The sequence below is a fragment of the Symphalangus syndactylus genome, chromosome 6 (assembly GCF_028878055.3).
Source record: "Symphalangus syndactylus isolate Jambi chromosome 6, NHGRI_mSymSyn1-v2.1_pri, whole genome shotgun sequence".
NCBI lineage: Eukaryota > Metazoa > Chordata > Mammalia > Primates > Hylobatidae > Symphalangus > Symphalangus syndactylus.
This window is the reverse complement of record NC_072428.2, coordinates 117,348,816-117,371,696: the sequence shown is the minus strand read 5'-3', so window position 1 is coordinate 117,371,696 and position 22,881 is coordinate 117,348,816. Positions and strand designations below refer to the sequence as shown.

Below are 22,881 nucleotides of genomic sequence, written 5' to 3'. Positions count from 1 at the left end.
TTGATTGTGTATTTTTGATGTCAGGGACTCTTGATAATTTTGTGCGGTGCCTAGCACATTTTCATGTATACCAAGACACTTTAAATAAATATTTGGTAATGGTATTAAGGCAAGTAAGCCTTTTCCACCTCTAAATTATACAGCATGTATTTTGAGACTTCGAGTCTTAACATTTTATCTTCTCAATATTGATGGATTTCACTTGTTTTTAGGAAATTTCACCAGTGTTGTGTTTATAAAAAAGAAAGATAATTCTTAGTAATAGCTAATAATAATGAACATTTATGGCATGCTTGTTATATGCTAAGCACTCTGCTAAATCTTTACATGCATAATGTCCCTAATCCTACCAACAACTCTATGAATTAAAACCTATTCTTTCATTATCCCTATTTTATGGAACAGAAAATAGAAACTTAGAGAAGTTCAGTGATTTACTTAGGTTCACATAGCTGGTAAGAAACTTACACTAGATCTGACAAAACCTGTGCCCTTAGTGCAACCTTATGTTTGCACATTTTAGTATTTGCAAAGCACATTTACTACATTATCTTTTTGTCAGCTTAATGTAATGATCTGGAACTAGATTAGTTGGTGAAATTTTTGGATCCATAAATTATTTCCTATGTGAGACCTTGTGCAAGTTTACTTAAACCTTCTGTGCCTTTGTTACCTATAAGGGGGATTATAGTTATCTATAATGGGGCTATTATTTCTTACCTCATAGGTTTTTCTGAGGATAAAATGAAAAATACCTATAATGCACTTAGAATAGTTTCTGGCATATCACAATAAATGTTATATAATATTGCTGTAAGTGACTTGCACAACATATTCAAATTTGGAATTTTTTACCTATTTAAATGGATAGAAATTTATGCATTAGAAGAATTTTATTGCTGCACATCCAATTTTATCTGCTGATTTTAAATTTAATTGGGACAGTGAAGGCAACCACCTATATTATTTGCTGCTAATTCTCTTCTAGTCAGATATTCGTATTTTATCATTCTCATACATTTTTCATTTACTTTGAAAAAGACATTAGGGAGTTTTAAGCACGTTGATTTTAAGTTAGGCTTTGTTTTTATGGTTTCTCCCCAGAATAATACATATGTTTCAACATTTGCATTAGTTATTTGTCTCATCACACAACTATTTTACTTTTGGTCATGTGTAAAATACTGACATGAAGCAAATACTAATTGGATAACATTGCTGAAATATTTTGATGAAACAAAACTTGTAGCAATGTAGTACTACTTGAAAGGAAGCATTCAATTATGGAAATAAAGGATTCTTCAGTAGAGCACGATTTGGGCTGAACCAGAAATTTCTTTGGTGAATGTGTCATGAAGAGATAAAAAGAGAATGGCAATTATTAAAAGTCCTGTCAATGGTTGTCATTTGTGGCAGTACTCCACATTTTAGCTAAGGCCCTAGTGTTAAGTTATCTGCTGAGAGAGTTTACTCTCACACCTGACTGTTTTTGATCTGGCTTTTTAAATGATAAGGTGACGATTTTAGAAATGTCAGTGTTTAGGGACTAGTATAATTTGCGTCTCCAGAGAAAACCTTGAGTCCCTAGATTTGGATGACTCTTTACATCCTGAACTTCAGATCAAATGCTGGTGTTCTTATACCTGTGTAGCTTCTTTATGTTTCTGATACTCAAGTGCTTGTGTCAGGTAGTGAGAACATATTCCTGGGATGCAAAACATTGTAATGTTTAAACAGTAGAATGTTGTGATTGAAAAAATAGCCAAGATAAACAAAACAGCCTGTCTTTAGATGCTTGAGCATGCTATCTGGCTGTCCTGCCCTGTATAATCTGGCAACATTTTCAGTACAAGAGTATGTAATGATGTTATGTTCAGATGAGAAATTATTATACCAAAATGAACCTTAGGTGCATTTAGCTTTCATTACAACTTAGGTTTTGGATATTGGATTTTAATTCCGTCTGTTTGTGGGACTCTCCTGAAAATAAATTAGCTCTGAGAAATAGAACTGTGGCTTTTAGTCAGACTTTCCCAGCTGTGCAAAGGTGTTTTTAAAAACAGTTGAAACTCTTCTTGCTTTGGTGTACTGAACCCTAAAGTACCTGCTAGTTGTGACTAGTAGCTTTTATTTTAGATGGACAGAAAAAGCAAAGAATACTTTTTTCTTCTAAGAAAAAAATAGTGAAGCATTAGGAACACAGTGTACACAAATGGTTGAATTACATGAACCACCCAGGACTTTTAGGGAAATAATTTTTATGTAGTTTCCTTCAATTTTGACATAGAAGTTGTTAGGGAGGAAGATGTTAGGGTAGTTTTATGTAAGCTTTTGTAGGAGAGTAGCCATGTCATTTGCATGCCTCTTGATTATTAGAGATGTATCGAATTCCTTGTGATGCAGTGCACTGGGCATTTGTAGATGTTTGAGAATTTTTTAGCCTCATTCTCCTTTCTTTGTATAGGTAGGCTGTGAGAGGATCATAGGGTAATGAGGCCCATAGAGATAACAACACATTTAGTGAAACTTATGAATAATTTTCCAGACTTAGAAGTTATATTTTCCACAAAACGTCTTCCTAGTTTTCCGATTTTTCCTTTTTTTCCTGGCCATCTTGACTAATCAGCTATTGTTTATTGTGATTCTAAGAGAACAAATTCACTTATTTCCCATAAAATTCAGCCACAAACCGATTTACACATACATAAGGGCAAGAAACTTTTAAAGGAGTTTTTGGTTTTGTTTTGGTTTTATTTATTTAACTGCCCTGGATATCTTTTTAATTTCAAAGTGCACAATTGTAATGGTAGGAGGTGTTAATTTTTAAGGTTCAGGATAGAGGCCCTTCTCTCTAGAACGGTTAACTAGGGGTAAGTAACACAGTGTTCAAACCACAAATGCTGCAAGATGGAAGTCAGATCCACAATGCTTGGATTGCCAGCCACCATCCAGCTTGCCATGTCATCTAATTGGAGGCGTGTGAATGCATATGTACCCATAGATACAAATGTTATGTTATGCTCTTTTTTTGAGTTGCAAGCACAGAATTTTACTTGGTAGCTTCTAAGGGGAGTTTTATTAGAAGACTTTATTTGGGGAAATATGGGAGATATGAGTCACCAGGCCTTATAGGATTCCAAAAGTAATTGTACAACTCGGCTTCACCATTCAGATTTCAACTAGGTAGGTGTTAGAAAATTAGAAAAAAAAAATCATGCAACTCTAGTGTCTGGATGTTGCCCTCTGAGCAGGAGAAGTATTGCTTCTCTGCTGCTATTAGCCCTTTTCAGACTCTGCTTTATTTTGTTTTGAACAAATTACCTCACTCTGTATCTTTTCAATATGGTCTTAACTGCCTCGTTCTGCCCTCTGCTCTGTATCTTTCGGCTACTTTCCCTTTCCGTACAGCTTGAGTTCAATCTTCTATAAGAGGAAATCTAATTAGTCCAGTTATATTCATTGCCTGTTGGGCAAATCTGTCATGTCAGTCCCCTTCATAGGTTGCTGGCCAGTCGGTAGATTGGCTGCTCTTGGGACAGTTGCTCTCTCTTGGTCCTGTCATTTGTGATCATGGTGGCGGAGTCAGTGGCATAAAACATGGCCCTGGGCCCCATAGAAGGAATCTTTTGGTGGGAATCTTTTAAAAGACGATAGTCCTAAAATGCGATGAGCTTTCCAGTATACATGTTTTTCTTTCTTTTGAAAGGTGACAGAATGAAAGGCAAGTTGTGATCTTGACTGTTAGGTCAATGCAGCATCAGCAATCCTTTCCATACCGAGAAAACATGGAAAATAGTCTTTCGATCAGTATCTGCAGTTCCTTTTCTAAACTGCCTGATGACATTTCCTTCTTTGGGTTTGTAGATTCATAGACAGCCTAAAGTTTTCACTCAGAGCCATTACATTTTTTGTAGCAGCATATTAGGCCACCGCATCAGTTGCTGCTATTTTCCAGACATCCACAATTATGCTGCACAGTTTGAGGTGGTGATTTAGTGAATCCTCAAAGTATTGTTTCTGCTTTTCTATTTGTGCTTTCCACATTTGAGCTTACTGTGCAATGGCTGCTTTATATCCTGTTGTTCATTCCTTCAATGACAGACACTATCGAGCATCCATCATGTGCCTAGCATCATTCCATTCTTTTGGGGAAACAATCATGCGGTGGTTAAAGCACAGATTTTTTAAGAGTCAGGAAGACCTGAGTTCAAGTCCTGGCTTCTTTGCTTACTAGCTCTGTAGTGTGGGCAAGTTACCAAATCTTTCTAAGCTTCAATTTTCCTGTCTGTAAAATGATTATATTAGAAACTACCTTATAGATAGCTTTATTGTGGGAATTTATAAAAGCTTAATGATGTGTATAGTGTACTTAGCACAATACCTGGCTCAGGGAAGAGCTCAGTAAATATTACTGTTGTAGTGATCACTGAACTTGCATCGGTTTCTTTCTGAAATACTTTCTAGCACTTAGCTTCTGGTTATCTTGCTTTACCATTTGATGTTTGTTGCCTTCTTGTTGGCAATAATCCAACCGTTAAATGAAAAGTCAAATGTAACATCTGTGATAAAGCCAAGATTCACAGAAGTTTATTAAGTTAGAGCACTTCGTTATTTTATGGGCCTTTATGCTGGAGTTTGATGCCATTTTTGGTGGCACCTTTTGCTAATTGTTCATGAATTTGCTGACCTTTTATGATATTATTTTGCTTCTTCATGATTAATGTCTTATTGAACAATATGTAGTTTTGAATAGCAAAACTCAGGACAGCTTTTTTTTTTTTTTTTTTGGTAAACATTAGGCTGTGGGTACAGGAATGCATTTTGAGTTTACAAGCAAGAATTGTCTTTTCTTTGTATCACCAATGCCTCATAGTGTACCTAGCACACAACAGTTGCTAAGAGAATGATGGAGGAAGAAAGAAGGAAGGCAGGAACAACACTTCAGTTATCTTCAGGCTTATCATTAGTCAACAGTCTGTCTTGGCTTTTACTTTTCCCATTATGTGATCTAATCTGTATAGCTTCTCTACATGTGAGATTCCTCTTCATTTCTGGTTACTTATGGTTTCTATTGCCTGCCTTCATTGTGTGAACCTTCTAGCTTCTGCCATTGCTACTAAGTGATAGTGACAGGTTCAAACTCATGGTAGTGCTACATTGACTGTATTAGTATTAGCCCATATATAATTGCATGCTATATGGGTGTGCATTTAGTGATTTTTCTTGATAATTCTTAATACTTAACCTTTGTTTAATTCATACCTAATTAATTCCGTGAAATGCAGCTCGCTTTCCACTTCATGTTCCACTTCCAGATCCAAACAAAGCATGCCTACAGTTGTTGATTGATTGTGCTTTCTCTCATTTACATAATCTTAAGAAGTGGAGTTGATTGGTTATCATTTCATTTATCCTTGCCTGCTTCAAACTTTTCACACTGTTCTTAAGCCTTCAACCCCATCTTTGCTTCCTTTATAAAAGTCAGATCTTGCTTATATCATGACAAAAAGTAGAGGACATTTGTTTATGCTCTTTTCACATCAGGACTATTTTTTTATCTTCTGTCCCTTCTTTGGAGGAAGAGCTGTTTTTCTGTTCCAAGTCCAGCACTTCCACCCTTGCCTGTCTACTTCACTGGACTTTCTTTCAACAAATCCTCCTCTTTACTGCTCCCCAGCTTCCGTCTCCCTGTCCACTAGCTCCTCTTCCTCAACCTACAAACATGCTCAAATTCCTTTCAGTCAAAAAATAAACTTCTATACTACCTTGAACCTAGTTACTGCCATCTAGTCTGTCAAACTTCCATGTGCTCTCATACTACCCTGTTTTAGTACTGATTCTGTCACATTGTAATTGTTTATTTCCTTGTTTTCCTTCTACATCAGACTGTGTAAGCTTCTGAGAAATCTGTCTCTTGATCATGGTTGATTACCGAAGCCCAGGCTAGTTCCTAGTGCATCGTAGGCATTCAGTAAATATTTTTTGAATGAATGAATGAATGAACAATTTTAGAGCCATGCCTATGCCATTAACTTTGTGAACGACCTGTAAATTTTTTCTACTCCTACATTTCGGTTGAAAGTTCACTTGAAGGTCACCACATAAATGTGAAATCTAGTGGCTTCTCTCTTTACATCATGCTTAACCTCTGCAAGCATTAGTGCTTACAAATTTACCTTTTCCACACATTCATGGTCACGTATAACTGGGTCATTTTGGGCCAGTCTCAGTATTGCATTCAAAAGAAGCAGACAAGCCCCAAACCTTTGGAAAGTAATGAACTTCTGTAATATATTGGTGAAATCTTCTAATGAGATAGAAATATACAATTACATAAAGCTCAGCAAACTTCAAATAAGTTCTCTTTACCCACCTTTCTTCCCATATCCTTACACAGCTTGGCACCTTCAATCTCTCTTTTGTAACAGTTCACCCAAAACTTGTACACTTTTGGCCAAAAGCCCCTTGTCCCTTGTCCCCTTTTTTCATCTTCTATGTTTATTTTCTTCCAATGATAGATTATTCTTTCCGGTTTAAATCACTTTAGCCTCTTTTGGCTCCTTCCAACCAAGTTCTTTCCTAAACCAGTTATCTTACTCAGTATTTTAGAAGTCCAGGAGCATTGTCTTGATTTCATTTGGTTTGCCCTTACCAACTTTCTTTGCATAATTTTATTTAATCTTAATGCCTCACATCAGTGAGTATTCCCTGACCTCCTGGGTGTCTCCCTTCTGTGTCTCTGTGGTGCCCCATTTATAACTCTCTGGAAATAATCTATTTCTATCTCTTCTCTAGGCTATACATTTCTTAAGGGTAGGGGTCCTGTCTTTTTTTTTATACCCCCGTATCTAGCATAATACCTAGAACATGGTGGGTGTTGATAAATGTTTATTGGACTGATGCTTCTGTGAAATTTAATACTTTCTGTTTTGCCACTGGCTTTTGTTTTGTTACTAGGTCTTCAAATATGGATTAAGGTTTCCTTAATGTCTTTTTTTTCTTTTTATATACTCTTAGTGATTCCTCTATTCCCAAGGTATCACTTATCACTTCTATAAAGATGACTCCAGGTCCATTTTCTAGTCTGGCTGTTCTCCTTATTATAAGACCATTTGTTTTCAAAGTTGCATGTCAGACATCTCCACATGAATGTGTCACTGGTATCTTAAATGCAACAAAAAACTCAGTAATCCAAACTCACCTTCCTTTTAAAATTTCTTCCTCCCTATGTGCTCCTTGTCTCAGTTGTTCTAACCCCTACCCTTCTGGTTACCTATGCTAGTTGGAATCCTGGCAAATGCCTTAACTTCTTTCTTTTATGCTCTCCCTAATCTGTGATCAATGCCTATCCATCCTGCCTCTAAATGTTTTTCACGTTTGCTTCCCCTTCCCATCTCCACTCTTAGTAGTTTTGTTATCACTTACCTTCACTATTGCAGTAGTCTCTTAACTGACCTCTTCTGTAATCTGTCTTCCATGCTGTTGTTAGAAATATCTTCCTAAAACACAGATCTGTTGTTACTGTATGTTCATCACTTGACTAATTTACTTGTCTTTCAGGTCTCTGCCAAATGTCACTTCTAAATAAAGATAAAGTATGTCTGCCTTCCTTGTTGTTTGTTTCATGTTCCTTTCCTACTGTCATCTAATACTGTTTGTAATTATGTTTATATTTGTGCATTGATTTGTTTAATGTCTTTCTTCCCACTGGAGAGATTTATGTAAGGGACTGGGGAGAGTTATGTAGACCCTGGGCCTAGCACAAAGCTCGGGACATACTAACACTTAAAACATATCTGTTGAATGAGTGGATGGATAACAGCAAAGTACAGGCAGTACAGGCAAACAGATACCAAGTAGCAAAGGCAGGGAAATTACAGGGTCCTAGACTCTTAACTACATTCTCACAGACCTTAATCTGTAGTTTAAAATAGTAATGGGTTTCTCTCTTTTGCTTTTTGCATTTATTTCCCTAAGGATGAGAGTGAACAACTTATTACCCCACACTGACACTTTCGTGAAGGCACTGTGGAACCTTTCTAATCAGAAGATGGGACCAGGCTTGATGATGATTCAGTCAAAGCAGTTTTAGTGTCATACTTGTCTCATGGAGGCTGTTTGTATTTCTGAGGAAATTCCAATCAAATAACAGATTACTAGATTTTTTTCCTGGTCTAAATATTATTTTGGGGCATTTTCCGCAAAAAGCTTTTGGGGAAAGGTGGTTCTTACACTGGGGCTTGGAATAATTATATCTCTGTGCTTGGCCTTGGAATAGTTCTGTCTCTGTTGGAATTGTGCACATGTTGAGGTCTGAGGCCTCATCTTATGTAGGGCCTTCACTATGTAGCTTCTCATATATTCAGCATCTTAGGAGAGAATCATATTCAACATAGTTTTGCTTTAAGCTTTTTACTTGGTAACAGCAGTTTTGCCTTAAGTTCTAAAGCTTAATAATGAAACTATGTTGAATGAGAACCTTTCCAAAAGATATACTTTTCTACATAAGCTGAGTTTATTCATCTAGAGTCATCAAGAATAGGTTATATTTAGAACATATGGAATGAATAAATATTAGTGAATTCATGAATATAGTTCATGGGCTAAACTTTATTGGACTTTTAAATTTCTTTACATATAATTCCATTCACCCATTTATTCAGCCATCTACACTTGAGCAACTACTTTATGCCAAGGACTGTACTAAACATTTAGGATTTGAAGAAAAATACGACTTGATTACTCTCAAGAATTTTATAAGTCTAGGCTTTTTTCATGTCTGAGGCCAGATTGATTTTTCTTTTCCTTTTTTTCACTCAGGATGAAGTACATAGTGGTGTAATCCTAGTTGACTGCAACCTCGAGCTCCTGGGCTCAGGTGATTCTCCTTTCTCAGCTTCCTGAGTAGCTGGGATACAAGCCTGTACCACCACACCTTGCTAATTTTTATTATTTATTTTTTGTAGAGATGAGGTCTCTCTATGTTGCTCAGGCTGGTGTCGAATCCTGGCCTCAAGCAATCCTCCTGACTTGGCTTCACAAAGCAATGGGATTACAGGCATGCACCACCACACGTGGCCTTAGAGTGATTTTTCTAAAGTGCAAATTCGTGCTCTTTTTTCTAGGGCCTCAGCTTGGAATGTCCTCTTGTATTACCCACCTCTCTTCTTTCAGGACTCATCTCTTAGGAACCCTCCCTGTCTCTCCAAGGCAGCTGAGTACCCTCCAATATACTCATCCTACCCTCTCCGTCTCCTGTTGTGGCAGTTAGTACCATGTTTTGTAACTACCTGTTTATTTGGGTGTCCCCAACTAGACTGAAAAAGGGGCTTGAAGGCAGGGCTGTGTCCTTGTGTCCTGAGTGCTGAGCACAGTACTGAGTACACAGTTTGTGACCTATAGAATTTGTGGAGGAAATGCATTTTGGATGGAGGCTGTTGGTTAAGTGACCTGCACAACTGCTCCAGTATCATGCCAGGATCAGTCTTCTTTGCTCATTATTGATGAGAAGCAATACTAACTTATGTCCTTATTCCTAACTTAATTATACTCCAAGTACACATTTGCATGCTTCATTACATGCCTGTAGTGATATCAGTGACACTGATAAAGTATTTTTTCATATTTTAGTTCTCATGTTTTTGACTCTTTATTTTAACTTTGTTGTTGATTGAATTTTGAGTATTTGAGTTGCTGTTAGTATAAATAAAGTTTCCATCTTGGATGACTTACCATGTTAATAAAAAAAAAAATCACAAGTAATATTATGTGCTAGTGATACCTTGTGATTTCAAATGTATTTTGTTCCAGCAAAGAACCAGTTTGGGTCTCTTCAGAGAAGGGCATACATCTGGGTTGACCTCAACTTTTCTGTAGGAGAGATTATTGAATCTCCTATAAAGGATTATATGTAAATATACAAATTAACATTTGTCTGTTTTACAAAATAGAGTGTCTGAAACAAGAATACATAAAATGTTATTTTCAATGTACTAGAGTAGAGGAGTTTGGTATTTTAAAGGAGTTCTGTACTTTGGCAAAGCCAAAATTCCTTTGATTACACTAGTGGTTGGTTATTTAATCAGGATATGAATTCAAATTGCCTACAAAGTTTTGAAAAAATGCAGATGTCTGGCTGACTCCACATCTATCAGATTGCAATTTCTAGTGGTAGTGTCCAAGCTCCTATATATTTTGTACCAACTACCTGGGTAATTTGATGGGTTAGCCAGAACTGCTCAACTATATAAACCAGAGAACCTCAAACCTTAACGTATATATGATCATGTGGGACCTTGTTGAAATGCAGATTCTGAGTCAGGAGCTCTGGATGTGACCTGAGATTTTCCAGTTCCAGCGAGCTCCATGTGATGTCTGTGCTGATGGTGTGTGATCCACACTTTGAACAATAAGGTTATAAATAATAACCATCTATAAGAGAAGTGTAATGGGCTTTAGATCCAGTCTAAAATAGTTTTGTTTTGGATATTGTCTTCCATTAAAGTTTCAGTACGCAGAGGATGAAACTTTGTCCTTCGTTTTTTCCAGTGACCATCAGATAAATGATAAACATGAATCTAAAAGTAATTTCTCATTTCCGATCCTCCTGTCAGCTATGGTCCTTTGAGGTCAAATAAAAGACAAGTAGAGGAAGTAAGTCATCTGTTCAGAGACTCTGTTGCCTCTTAAAAATAACACTCAACTCTGAAGATTACACGTGCTTAATTTTCATCATGATATTGTTAGGACTAGGTGTGTTTATTGTTTTTAAGGCATTGACTGACAATTTTGTTTTTGAATAAGCTCTATTTTAAAAATAACTTTAATTTCTTTACTTAAAAATATTTTGCTTTCAGATCCTCTTTGTTAGAATTTTAATTTGGTATGTTCCATACAGAGGTGGAAGTAGTGTTATAGCTTTTAAATAACTAAATTAACTTTGTTGGTAAGAATTAAAAATAACCCAAACCTTACTGGGTTGATCATAGGAAGCTGAAGGGATGCTGGGGCTATGATACGTGACAGGAGATTTACTGACGTGACTGTAGTTGATTTGGGGGCTGTGGGTTGGTGACAGCTAGATTTGTTTACATGCTACTGATGCATAGATGGTGTCCTAGGTATGCAGGCAAACAGGTATTTGCTAGGTTGAATTAACCCAAATTCCTTTTAGTCTCTTGAGTAATGCAAGCCTTTGTATTACATGTTAATTGACAAGTTTATTACTTGTAAGACTAGTTGTGTTTGAAATGAGGTATTTGCCTTTTAAAGTTGAAGACTTCAACTTAGCACACTTTACTGAATAGAAGATGAAAGAAATTATTTAAAAATACGATTGGGGACAGATTAGTAATAATAAGCAAATTAAATTAAACACTTTTTTTTTGGCAGAGCTTGTTCAGTATCAAAAGTTAAAGTATTCCATGAGTATTCTTCAGATTTCACTGTCTTACATTGACTTATTTCATTCAGTCAGTAAACAAATAAGCGCCTGCTTCGTGCGAGGCACTCAGTCAGGTACAGAGATAAGCAATGCAGTTCCTCTTCAAGTATGATGGAAGAGGAATACATTATAAGGACACAGAAGTGGAATATTAAGGCACACTGAGGAGTTAGGAAAGACTTATAATTCCTAAATTTATTCTTGAGTTTTGAAAGAGATAGGCAGAAAAAGTTTCCATGTAGGTACAGAGACATGAAATCACATGTAGATTAAGGGAAGGAGTATGAGACAGGGAAATGGCCAAATCAATGTACCAAGTAAATAGTTTGAACTATATTTCAAGATTAGGAGTACCGTTGAAAGATTATAAACAGGGACATATAATAGCACCAAGGGGACTGAATTGGAGTGGAGGTGGGGATGTAGGATTGTGTGAGGGAAATCAATTAGGAGACTATTTCAGAAGTCTAAGTAAGAGTGATAGGACATAAATTCAGATTTTGGCAATCAGACTACGGAAAAGGATACAGGTGAAATAATTATTTCAGAAATGAAATTTTCCAGGCAGTGGAGACGAAGAAAGAATCCAGTATGATTCAGTTTCAGGCATTCTAGTTGAGCAGGTGGGTGGCACCATTCTTCAAGGCAAAGAATACAGGAGGAAGAAGAACACTTTTCCAGGGGGAAATGCTGAATTAAATTTTAGATATGTTGAGTTCGAGGTGGTAGAAGGATATCTAATAGGAGATGCTTAATAGGAGTAGGATGTACAGGTTAGAGGTCAGGAGAGAAATTGCCCAGGGGCTAGAGATTTAGAAGTCATTAGTGTTCATGTAGTTGTTGAAGCCATAGACTTTGAAGGGATTACCAGGAAGAATAAATAGAATCAATGTATTATACTACTACATGGATTCTTTTCATTTATTATGTAATTTATGATAATACCTACCTATTTCAGTTTTTCATTTGGGAGCAGGTATTTGGCTAGCTCTGATTCTCTCTCTGTCTCTCTCTCTGTTACCCCCACTCCATATAAAATATGTAATATAACATGTATTTGATTTTACTCTGAGAAGTGCTGAATAATTAAATTGTAATAGTATTAGGCAATATGAATTAATTTATGTGTTGTATTCAGAGAGGTTTTAAGATAAAATCTGTAAGACCTATTTTAAAAGATTATTTCTTGAAAAAGGAAAAATCTTATTTTAAAAAATAAAGCAATTTATTAGTGTTCTTGGACTAAATAAGATTTATTTGTTGAGTCCTATAGCTTTGATCTGTCCAGGAATTTTCATGATTTACTCCCCATGCCTCTTATCTAGCCAGGTACTATGTCTGTGTGCCTAATCTAGTCAAGGAAACTAGGAGAAAGCCATCTGGCTGATAAGATCCTGATAGAATTTGACATAATCCATATGAGAAACTTAAGTAATTTAGTATCCATAGCCAGAGTCTAAGGGAATAAAGGTACTATTAAAGGTTGAACAGATGATTAAATATATTAATTATACTTTGTAAAGCTGCACTTTTTGGACTGGTGAATATTTAATGAAATGTAGATCCTGCATTGTCATCCTGTGGCCCTCACTGGTTTTTCCCTTTTCCACCTCCTTTCTGGAGGAAGAACCTAACGATAAAACTGTTTCTGATCTTGCCATCTAGAAAACACTAGTATTAAAGTGGAAATTTGTGTCTCGTTAAAAGTGAAATGAAGCAGCCTATTTACCACCATGCACCCCCAGGCCAGTGGGTACTTATGAGGGTATGCAAGATGACTTTTCAGAAATCAGCCCTGCTTGGGATTGAAACCATTGATGTAATAAAGAAAGCATAGGTCTGTATACCACTCAAGATGCCATTGGTCTGTATCCAACTTTTTTGGCATTAACTTTTAAAATATGCCTTTAAAGGAAAGAATTTCCAGGAGACTTTGTCAAGTTTCAATATAGTAAATTTTATGGCTGAGTTATAACTCCTAAAAACCGAAGTCAATAATAGAAATGACAGACCTGAATTAGAAGAGGATAGCTATAATAAAACAATTTTTGTTATTCCCTTATGATCTATAGTAAAAAAAAAAAACCCACACACACATTTTTAAGTTTTTTGTTTTAATGCTTTGAAAATGGTTTCTCTTTCTTGTTATTTATACTTTAATCAATGATGGGTATTAGCATTAAGGCCTAATATCCACATCAGGTAATACAAGGCACACTGCTGTAACACACAATTATATTAACCGTAAACTTTTACCTGTTTCCAGTCTCTCTTTTTTTGTTCAAACATCAGTTTTTTTTTTCCTGGCAAGCCTCTATATTCTCATTCACACCCCAGTAAATCACTAAGAGATTATTGATGAAGATATGTGTATTTGGGTGTTTGAAGGATTTTAACAAAAATCAAAAGTAGAATAGAATTTTAGAATATATGCTTTCTGCATTGAGGACTTCATTTGCTTTATAGCCTTCTTTATATGTGTTGATATTCTTTCTTGCCCTATGCCAACATTTTAGAAATACATTTTTAGAAATTTCTTACAAGATTTATCAGTATTCTACCAATAACACACTCTTTCTCTCTCTCTCTCACACACACACACACATACAGACACAACTTTTTATCCATGTAATAACAAATATCTTGAGTTTATAGTGTGTATTTTGCCAGAAGTTAAGTGGTTATACATCATTGCTTTAGCTTTACAAAATCACTAGATCACTGACAGATGGTTCTTTTGGTTTATTTTGTTTTGACATTTTTTCATATAGTTAAAACCCACAGCACTCAATTTCATCACCCAGGCCCAATTCACAAACTTAATCAAAGGCAAAGTAAAACTGGCACCTCTTGATTTCCTGGTTTATGTTTTTTGGGTGGAGCTGATTCCTGAGTATGAAAATTGTGTTAGGAAATCATATTAGGTACCTGCAAGAAAATACTGGAAGATGGTTACCAAATATCCTGTGTAAGTGTGATTTTCTCATACCTCAGGGCCCTGCCTATTAGAAAGTTGGATCTAGGTGTGTGTTGATCTTGCCTAGTCAGCCAGTTTTGATATATTACTAGCATGTCATCATTCCTATGTAGTTCTATAAAGAAAATTTGGCAACCCAACATTTGAAAAATAATTTTTAATATTTTTAGCCAAGTTACTATTTAGAATCAAACTATGTCTAAAACTAAATTCATCACCCTGTTATCTACGATTACTGCTCCCATCCTACTGGAACTGACTCTCCTTGCTTGAATTCTTCATTTTATTCATGCTACCACCACCACTTTGCTTATTACATAGACTTCAAAGTCTTATTTCTTCTATGAATCTGTTCTTGACAGTTCCAATTCATGGAGACTTCTTCTGATAAACTCACATTTACCTTACCATTTATTTTTTACTTCTATCCTTTGTGTTATTATTGCATTATTAATTACATTGCCCCCCATGATTAGCCTCTAAGCCCTTTGAGACCCAAGGCTATCGGTTTTACCCCACAGCATGTAGAATTATGAAAGAATGGATCACCAGTCCTGTCCCCATTCTCCCTGTCCTGTAAGGTATCAATAAGTTTTGATTTCTTGTTTTGTAGTGTCTTCTTCATGTCCTATTTTTCCTGGTCTAAGCTTTCTATTGCTCTACTCATGGCCTTCTCTGATTCTTTTAGTATCTTCTGTTTATAAAGATTATGGATGACTTTTAGAAGATTCTTGGGATAACTTTGGAGATATATGGGTGATTTTCAGCTTTTTCCTATCTCAGGTTCAATTTTGAAACTCTACCACAAAAATTCTACCTCTTTATACTTACATTTAATATTTACTCAGTAATTGAAATGTTTTGAGAGTGTGTATGTCAGAAGCAATAGTTTGGATATGTTAAAAAGGTGGGTTAACCACACTTTTACTTTCAATACAGAATAAAAAGACAGAAGAGTAAGTCATTGCAAATTAAGGCTAATAGTTATTTTATTTCACCACCTGATATTTTGTATATACCTTCGATTGAGCCATAATTCTGTTGAGTTGTACATGGAGAATCTAGAGATTTAGTATTTTAAAATGGAGAAAACTGAGGTAAGTGATTGCACAAGGTCAAATGTGTAGCTGATGAAGAAGTCAGGAATAGAAGCCAGCTATCTCTTAAAGATTATTTTAATATGTAATAACGTTTTTAAAAAGTACAAAAAGGTATACTGTGAAAGGTAAGTTTTTTCCCTACCCCATCTCTCAGTTCTTCCATTACCTTCCCCAGAGGCAAGAAGTTACCAATTTCTTGGACTTTCAAGAGCTATTTCATGTATGTACAATCAAGGAAATGTATACATTGTCCTTCACACAGATGGTAGCATATTATGCATACCTTTCTGCACCTTGCCTTTTTTTACTTAACAATGTCTGAAAATTGTAGAGCCGGGGATTTTTTTGTTCCTTGGTCCATGAACTTTCCATTTTGCTATACTGCCTATTATTATTAAACAACTGTTTTTTGTTAATATGAATGGACAGAGTATTAAATTATTATTTATTTCTAGCATATTGAGTACCTCACATGCAACATGATGTATTTCACATTTCTTTCAGGAAGAGAGGGTCACTGATTTATTTTATGATAAATAATGTTGAAAGTTAAAAAATAATAAGGCAAATTTATAAATAGCTGTTATTGCTGGTTACCAAAAATAGCTAATTGTATATTTAATTTTCCATTTGAGAAAGAATTGGCAGATGAAGTTTTCAGGGAAATCATTTACCTTCAGACTTGTGTAAAAATTTGTACTGTATGTACAAACAGTTTATCTCAAGGCCAGTGAGAAGCAATGATGGTATAAATGTCAAACCACAAATGTTTGTTTCATTTTCTAAATTTTAAAATCTCCAACCTCAAATGCATGTCACAGAAATAGTTTTTCATTTGTTTCTCAAAACAGTTTGTAACTATATATTTTATCTTGATATGATTCATGATCATCTATATAAAAATACACCATTAATTTTGATCATTCTGGGTTTTTCTTTGGCCAACTTATCTATCAGTGCAATTATTGCTTTAATTTTCAGAGAAAAATAGAGCCTGTCAGAACCGTTTGATTTTAGATCTTATGGACCAAATTGTATCACAAAAGACACATCCATTAAAAAATGTGTCCCATGCCAAATGTCCATGATAATATTCATAGAGGTTGAGTACTTATATTTGAACTTCATGTTAGATAATTAGTAATTCTGCTTTCTTCCTAAAGATGGCAGGCCTTCTCAATGTATTATTTACTTGGTAGTTCTGTTTGAAAATACTATTAGACTCCAACCATTGTTGATTGGAAAAAAAGTTAATCAGACTAAAAATATATTTTCATAACACCATCATCATAGTTAAAATTCAGTAGTTGAACAAGTAAGATCGTATTCATGATGTTCATAGCTTTAGCACAGCTTTTAGGTGTGTTATCCTCAACCCTGAACACAGGGTCCTAATGGTTCTTACTGCATTCTGACTTTGGAATTCTTGATGTAAGATAATGAATAAAAAGGCTTGTCAAGAATTGTGATAAGTCATGTTAGGATCCTGCTATATTTATAAGTTTCTCTCCTATGGAGATGATGTCAGAAAACAAAAACTGGCCAACAAAACATCCCAAAAGGAAACAACACCCCTAAGTAATGATGTATTGCATGTATTTATGGACATCTGAAATATTTTTATATTTATTCTTTGGTAAAAGTTTATATGTCCAAGTTCTACTTGAACTTTTTCTTTTTGCTTAGGTGACTTATTCTTTTAATAAGCAAAATAAGTACTTATCGGTGCCATTGGAAAAAAGAACCACTTTGGCCTAATCTGCTGTAAAAACTAAGCTCACAAGGTAGTGCTCTAGAGCATGGAAAAACACTATATTTTGTTCCTCCTTTTCCCATCATTTCCATTTCTAATTAAAATGGTTATTGTGTGTGTGTGTGTGTGTGTGTGTGTGTGTGTGTAATCATGTGGGATTTTGCTGTTCAAAGAAGGTGGAGAGCAGGACAGAGGGTAGGCTGGCCTCCCTGCCAGGCCTCACAGGTAACTTTGATGTGGCCACTGCTTTCTAAGGCTGACCCTGACTATTGGTTCATCCAGAGAGGTAACTAGGTATTAGTAGACTGCATCACTTTAACCGGCTTCATAGTAGTGTATAAATACCACAAATCAGTTCTTTAATTTGTGATGGGAAGTGTCAGGCACAATCGTTTCTCATGTTTATGGTTCAGTGCATTTTCTCCCAATAGGCAAATCTACATGGAAAAATAAATTATAATCAGAAGGTTGCTTGGTGAGCATTGAATCAGCTCTCAGCAACCAGTGTCAGTAAACTCTGGTAGTGCAACACACTCATCTTCCCCATAGGAATGCAACTGCCACTCAGACCAGATATTGTTGAATATGCAGAGCATCCTTTCCACTAGACCAGGCTGCAGATGCATGGCCAGCTTTTGCTTTCTTCATTTCTTTTCTTACAGAGGTATTATAGACTTTCTCTTTTGATACTTTTTTTCTATTAGAATTTAATGCAGTTGAGCTGACTAATGTATGTAAAACACTTAGCCCAATTCCTGGTATACAGTAAGTACATGATAACTATTATGAATAAGCATAACTGGTTTTGAGTCCAAGTCATCTTGTTACTAGTAATATCAAAGACAGTCTTTTGGGCCATTTTTATAGATGAGTGTGATCCATCTTTTACATTTTGAGTTATTTTCATTCTTTAATTCTTTTCATTTAATTCTTCAATTTTATTTATCCTTAATGTTGAATCCATGAGCTAATTAGGACAATGCCTTGGACTGTATGTGATCTTGCTATTGTTTTAACTTTAAGATTTTTATTCTTTTAAATTTCAGTTTCTTGCTCTGAAATACCCCATTCTCCACATTTCCCCCATCTGTAATGTGAATCTGTTGGAAGAGATGATCTTGAAGTTGCTGCTCAGTTCCAGAATACATTTGATTTTACATCTTATTTGAGTATATGATGTCAGTTGTAGCCATTTCCATCTAACTGTGCTTGCCTTCATTTTAAGCTCTGCTTAAATTCTTTCTCATAGAGTGTGAAGTTATTTTGAAAATGGTAGCACCATCTGAATCCTTAGAAGGATGGCCATGGCACTGGGAGGTTGTGATTGAAAAGTCTGTGGGTAAATGTAGGATTTCAGCAGTCAGCAATGACACTACAGACCTGACAGATACACAACTGACAAATCAAAACATTTGTGAAAATGAGTACAGAAAGGAATAATTCAGATGAATCAGTTGGTCACCCCAGCAAAAATAATCATTGTCAGTCTTCTCTCCATCCATCTGGGAAGTGAGTTATTCTTTTAAGAGTCGCAAAGAAGATTCAGGAAAACGGGAGAAATTACCACAGCTCTTTCTGGTGCTTGTAAAAATACATATTATGGTGCATTTTTAAAGGTGGTGGTCTCAGAACCACATTTTGAGAACTGTCAAAGATAGGAACCATTGTCAGAGTTCAGAAGAGAGATAGATCATTTCAGGCTGCAGTAGTCAGGGAAAGCTTAATGAAAGAGACTGGCTTTGGTCTGGGTCTTGAGAGATGGACAGGATTTGAATAGATGAGAGCAGGGAGAAAACATTTTTCGATGGGTGAAATGCCAAGAACAAAAGTACAGAGGTGGGAAACAATAGTGTAAGGGGAGTGCGGAATCAAATAGTTTGACTCAAAGGTTCTTAAATGTGGTCCATGAAAGAAAATTGAGGCCCTGCTTCTGTCAAATGACATCACTCACTTCAGACTTGGAAGAAATGGGCAGCTCTGCATATTTCTCTTCAGCATGCAATTGAATGAAACTCTTGATGCCTCTCAGTGCATCCAGCTTCACATTTTCATGTGCTTGCTGATGTCATCAAAGGAGAACTCCATTTTAGAACACCTTTTGGAAACTGGAAAGACTGTCAATATCTTCAAAATAATCGTTCTCAATAAATATTCAAATGGAAGAAGAAAAATTGCACTCTGGGGGCAGCTGGTGCACCTGTGATGTCAGGAACACAGCATGGTTTTCCTGCTTGATGAGGAAAGGATTGCTGCACGTCATTGTGCCTCGGTGCTTTCCATATCAGCAGCTGTTACCACCTTTCCAAAAGGTGTTGCCAAGAAACAGGAGCAGGGTAAGATGTTTTTCTCTAACCAGACAGAAATCTGCTGACTTTCCAGAAGTCTAATTGAACTTGAAGGCAGAGGAAATAATGTGACTTGAATCTAACTTGAAAGTCTTGGAGGAATTTGGTGTTACAGTTTGCAGGCCACCTTAACCTGGCAAATTCCATTCTATGCAATTCTGCTTTCGTTCTATTAAATATGTACCTTTGTGAGTCAAGGATTTCAGTACTTGTTGCCATAGGGAAAAAGTTGTAATGGATTATCAAAGATGAAGTATATGTTGCTATGTCAAAAGCCAAAGCACAGTTTCAACTCATTTAAACTAGATCTCATTGAGATGTACTACTGAACAGTCAGAATTTTCTTAATTTTTTTTCCAGGAAACAGTCATTTTTCTTTCAAAAGAGAAAGGAGGCATAATCCTTTATAAATATTGCTTATGTTCAGGAAATCAGCTTCCAGTGCAGTGAAACGAAGTAAATGGTGTATGCATTTCTGCGCATGTTTCTGGAGGAGGAAGTCCATATTTTTAGTCAGAATCTCTATTGATTTAGCTATTGTGGAGGCAGTGGGTTGCTCTGGATAAATCTGAGCAAAGGAATGAGAGGAAATCAGCTCATTTGAAGAATATGGGATGCGAAGCTTTGGCATGACAATGGCGAGTAATTTAGGGATTCAGGTTATCCCCCGCCTCTGAGTAATCTGAAGGTAATTTTCTAGATAGAGCTTCTCAAAGGTAGGAACCTTGTGTTATCTTTTTTGTTCATACTGTCTGAGCACAGTGCAGGAGACATAATAGGGACTCCAAAAATGTTGAGTTAAATTGAAATCACTGTATGGATAGTGAAAGCTGGACTGCAGCACCAATAATAAATGCTCTTCTGTCTTATTTGTATTTAACACTGTTTGGTTACATCATTTGGGGAATACTAAGGTTTTTGAGAGAAAATGTTTTATTAAAAGCTCCTATAACCTTCATTTTATTCAGGAGCAGTTGGTTAACACAAACTTTTGGCCTTAAGAGGATTTGTTCTCTTTGGACATTTTATTTATTTCTGATAATTTTTACCAAAAGTATGCTTCCAGACACAATTATTGTATCCAGTACCTTCAGGGTGAAGGACACTTACAGGATTGGTGTGATTACTTATGTCATCATCTGTTTAAACAACAAAGCAACATTCCAATAAACATCTAATCTTGGATTTGCTCATCATTAGATAAAATCAGCCTGACAACTCTGAGCTCACTTTAGCTTAAAATATATCTGAAACTTACAATGGATCTTCTATCAATCTAATAACAAAGCCCTGGAACCCCTCTCCTGTGTTATATTATTATAATTTTATTATCACTTTTATGCATGTTCCCGGAACAAGGCTTAGCAAAACGGACTCCCTAGGTATTAACTTAAAATTTTAAATTAATTTATGATTGGGAGACCAGGATGTTAAGCTTAGATTCTAGTTCATTGTCATATTTTAGTTTTGATCCCATTCAATTATTTCAAACTAAAGAAAGATTCATTGAATTACTCTAAAACATTGGTATGATCTAAAACATTTGTCCCACATTTTTCTGTTTTTAGCAAACTTTGTGTTCCCAAGCCTGGAAATTACAAATCAAATTACATTTCTCATTTCTCAAAAGCCCAGAATTTTTTTTTCTGAAGTGGAAATTATTACTAGAGTTAAAAGATATAATGTCACAAAAGACAGTGGCTTTGATTAACTGCAAAATGTTTAAGCAATAAACTCTTCTGTAATACTGTATTTTACGCAGAACTTTTGAGGAAGAAAAACTACTTTTGTGGACTCTATTCATTTTTAAAAATCTCTTGATGTCTACCACTTTGCTACACAATAGAAAAGAAAGATTTTCATAAATTTGAATTGAGATAAATATAGAATGGGTATGTAAGAATGGAGTAAAATTCCTTGTATTATATTTTTTACTATAAAACATGCTTGTATGAAATTTGGGAAACATAAGTTTAAAAAGGGTTACCTGCAGCTTTATCAGCTGGAAATAACTGCTTAACATTTTGATGTGTTTCTGTCCATTATTACATATGTGATGTGTCGTGTGTACACACATGTACACATAAGTATACACCCATACATGGTACAAATGGGGATGAAACTGATTTTTTTCACTGCATATAGTATCAATTCCTTTCCATATCATTACGTATTATTTCACAGCATTATTTTAATAGCAGTTTAGTATTCGCTTAAGAAAAAGACTATAACCAATACCTTATTGTTGGGTATAGGACATTCCCATTTTTTTTTTTTTTGCCATTTTTTTCTGGCATTTTTTTCTATTATAGATACTGCACTGAACACCCTGTATAAAAGGTTAGTAGGTATTCATAATTATTCCTTAAGGGAAAATTCTCAAGCTAGACTTTCTGGGTCAAAGAGTATTCAGACATTTAAGGGTTTTGATACATTTTCCTAAATTGCCACCAAGTTGTTGCATGAGACCTGAATTGGATCTGTTTTCCTATGACCACCGCAGTTTTCTCTCGTAGCACCTTGTTGGGCGAAAGTGGCACCGCACTGCCCTTGGGTCTGCAGCTCTTGCGGGGCTGAGAGGCGTCGGCGCGCTTTCCTTGGTTTCTAACCCGCATATCTTTGTCTTTCCTCCCTGGGGACCGCTGCCACCAGTGCGGGCCGAAGCCTCGCGAAGCCGTCGTCCCGCAGCGCCGCCGTCCTGCGCCCGGCCGCCCCCGGGAACCGCTGCCCGCCCGCGGGCGCCGTCACCACGCGTCAGGCCGCTGCCAGCTGCCGCGCCAAGCTCCGCGGCGGCGCCGCCCGAGAGCGCCAGCACGCGGCCCGGGGCCTGGGGAAGCCCGCGGCTCCGTGAGCGCCGCCGCCTGGCCGCTGGCGGGACCTCGCCCTCGCTCCGCACCGCCGTACCTCAGGCGCCTCGCCGCGGCCGTCTCCACGGGCCGACCAGTCGTCCGCAGACCCCGAGTCCTCTGCCTCGCCTCAAACCCCTTTCACCCCTTGCCCTCGCCGGCCCTGGTTTCAGCCAGAACTCTCCCGCGAAGCCCTCTAGAGGACCACGTGCCTTAGGGACAGGCTGGGGGCGGCCTCCGTGCGAGTCCTCTCTTGCCTGCCAAAATCCCGGCTTCTTTGAGAATCTTGTCACTGGACAATACCATCCTTTTCCTTTCAGCCTGTAATTTATAGATTTCCTATTCCTAGTGAGTTTTGTCATAATTAGTTCTTCAAAGACTAGCTCCTACTTGAACCTTCACCTCAAATCCTGGCAT

At 36.6% G+C, this 22,881-nt stretch overlaps 1 protein-coding gene across 4 annotated transcripts in view; it reads left to right on the top strand.

Moving 5' to 3' along the window:
• Positions 1 to 22,606, top strand: part of ZNF800 (zinc finger protein 800) — a 47,236-nt gene extending 24,630 nt beyond the window's left edge. For all 4 annotated transcript variants that reach the window (XM_055283884.2, XM_063642223.1, XM_063642224.1 and 1 more), the window contains one exon: positions 22,271 to 22,606. In XM_055283884.2, the coding sequence (XP_055139859.1) occupies positions 22,271 to 22,469 (199 nt within the window). In that variant the 3' untranslated portion in view covers positions 22,470 to 22,606. The remainder of the gene's footprint in view (positions 1 to 22,270) is intronic.
• Positions 22,607 to 22,881: the final 275 nt, after the last annotated feature.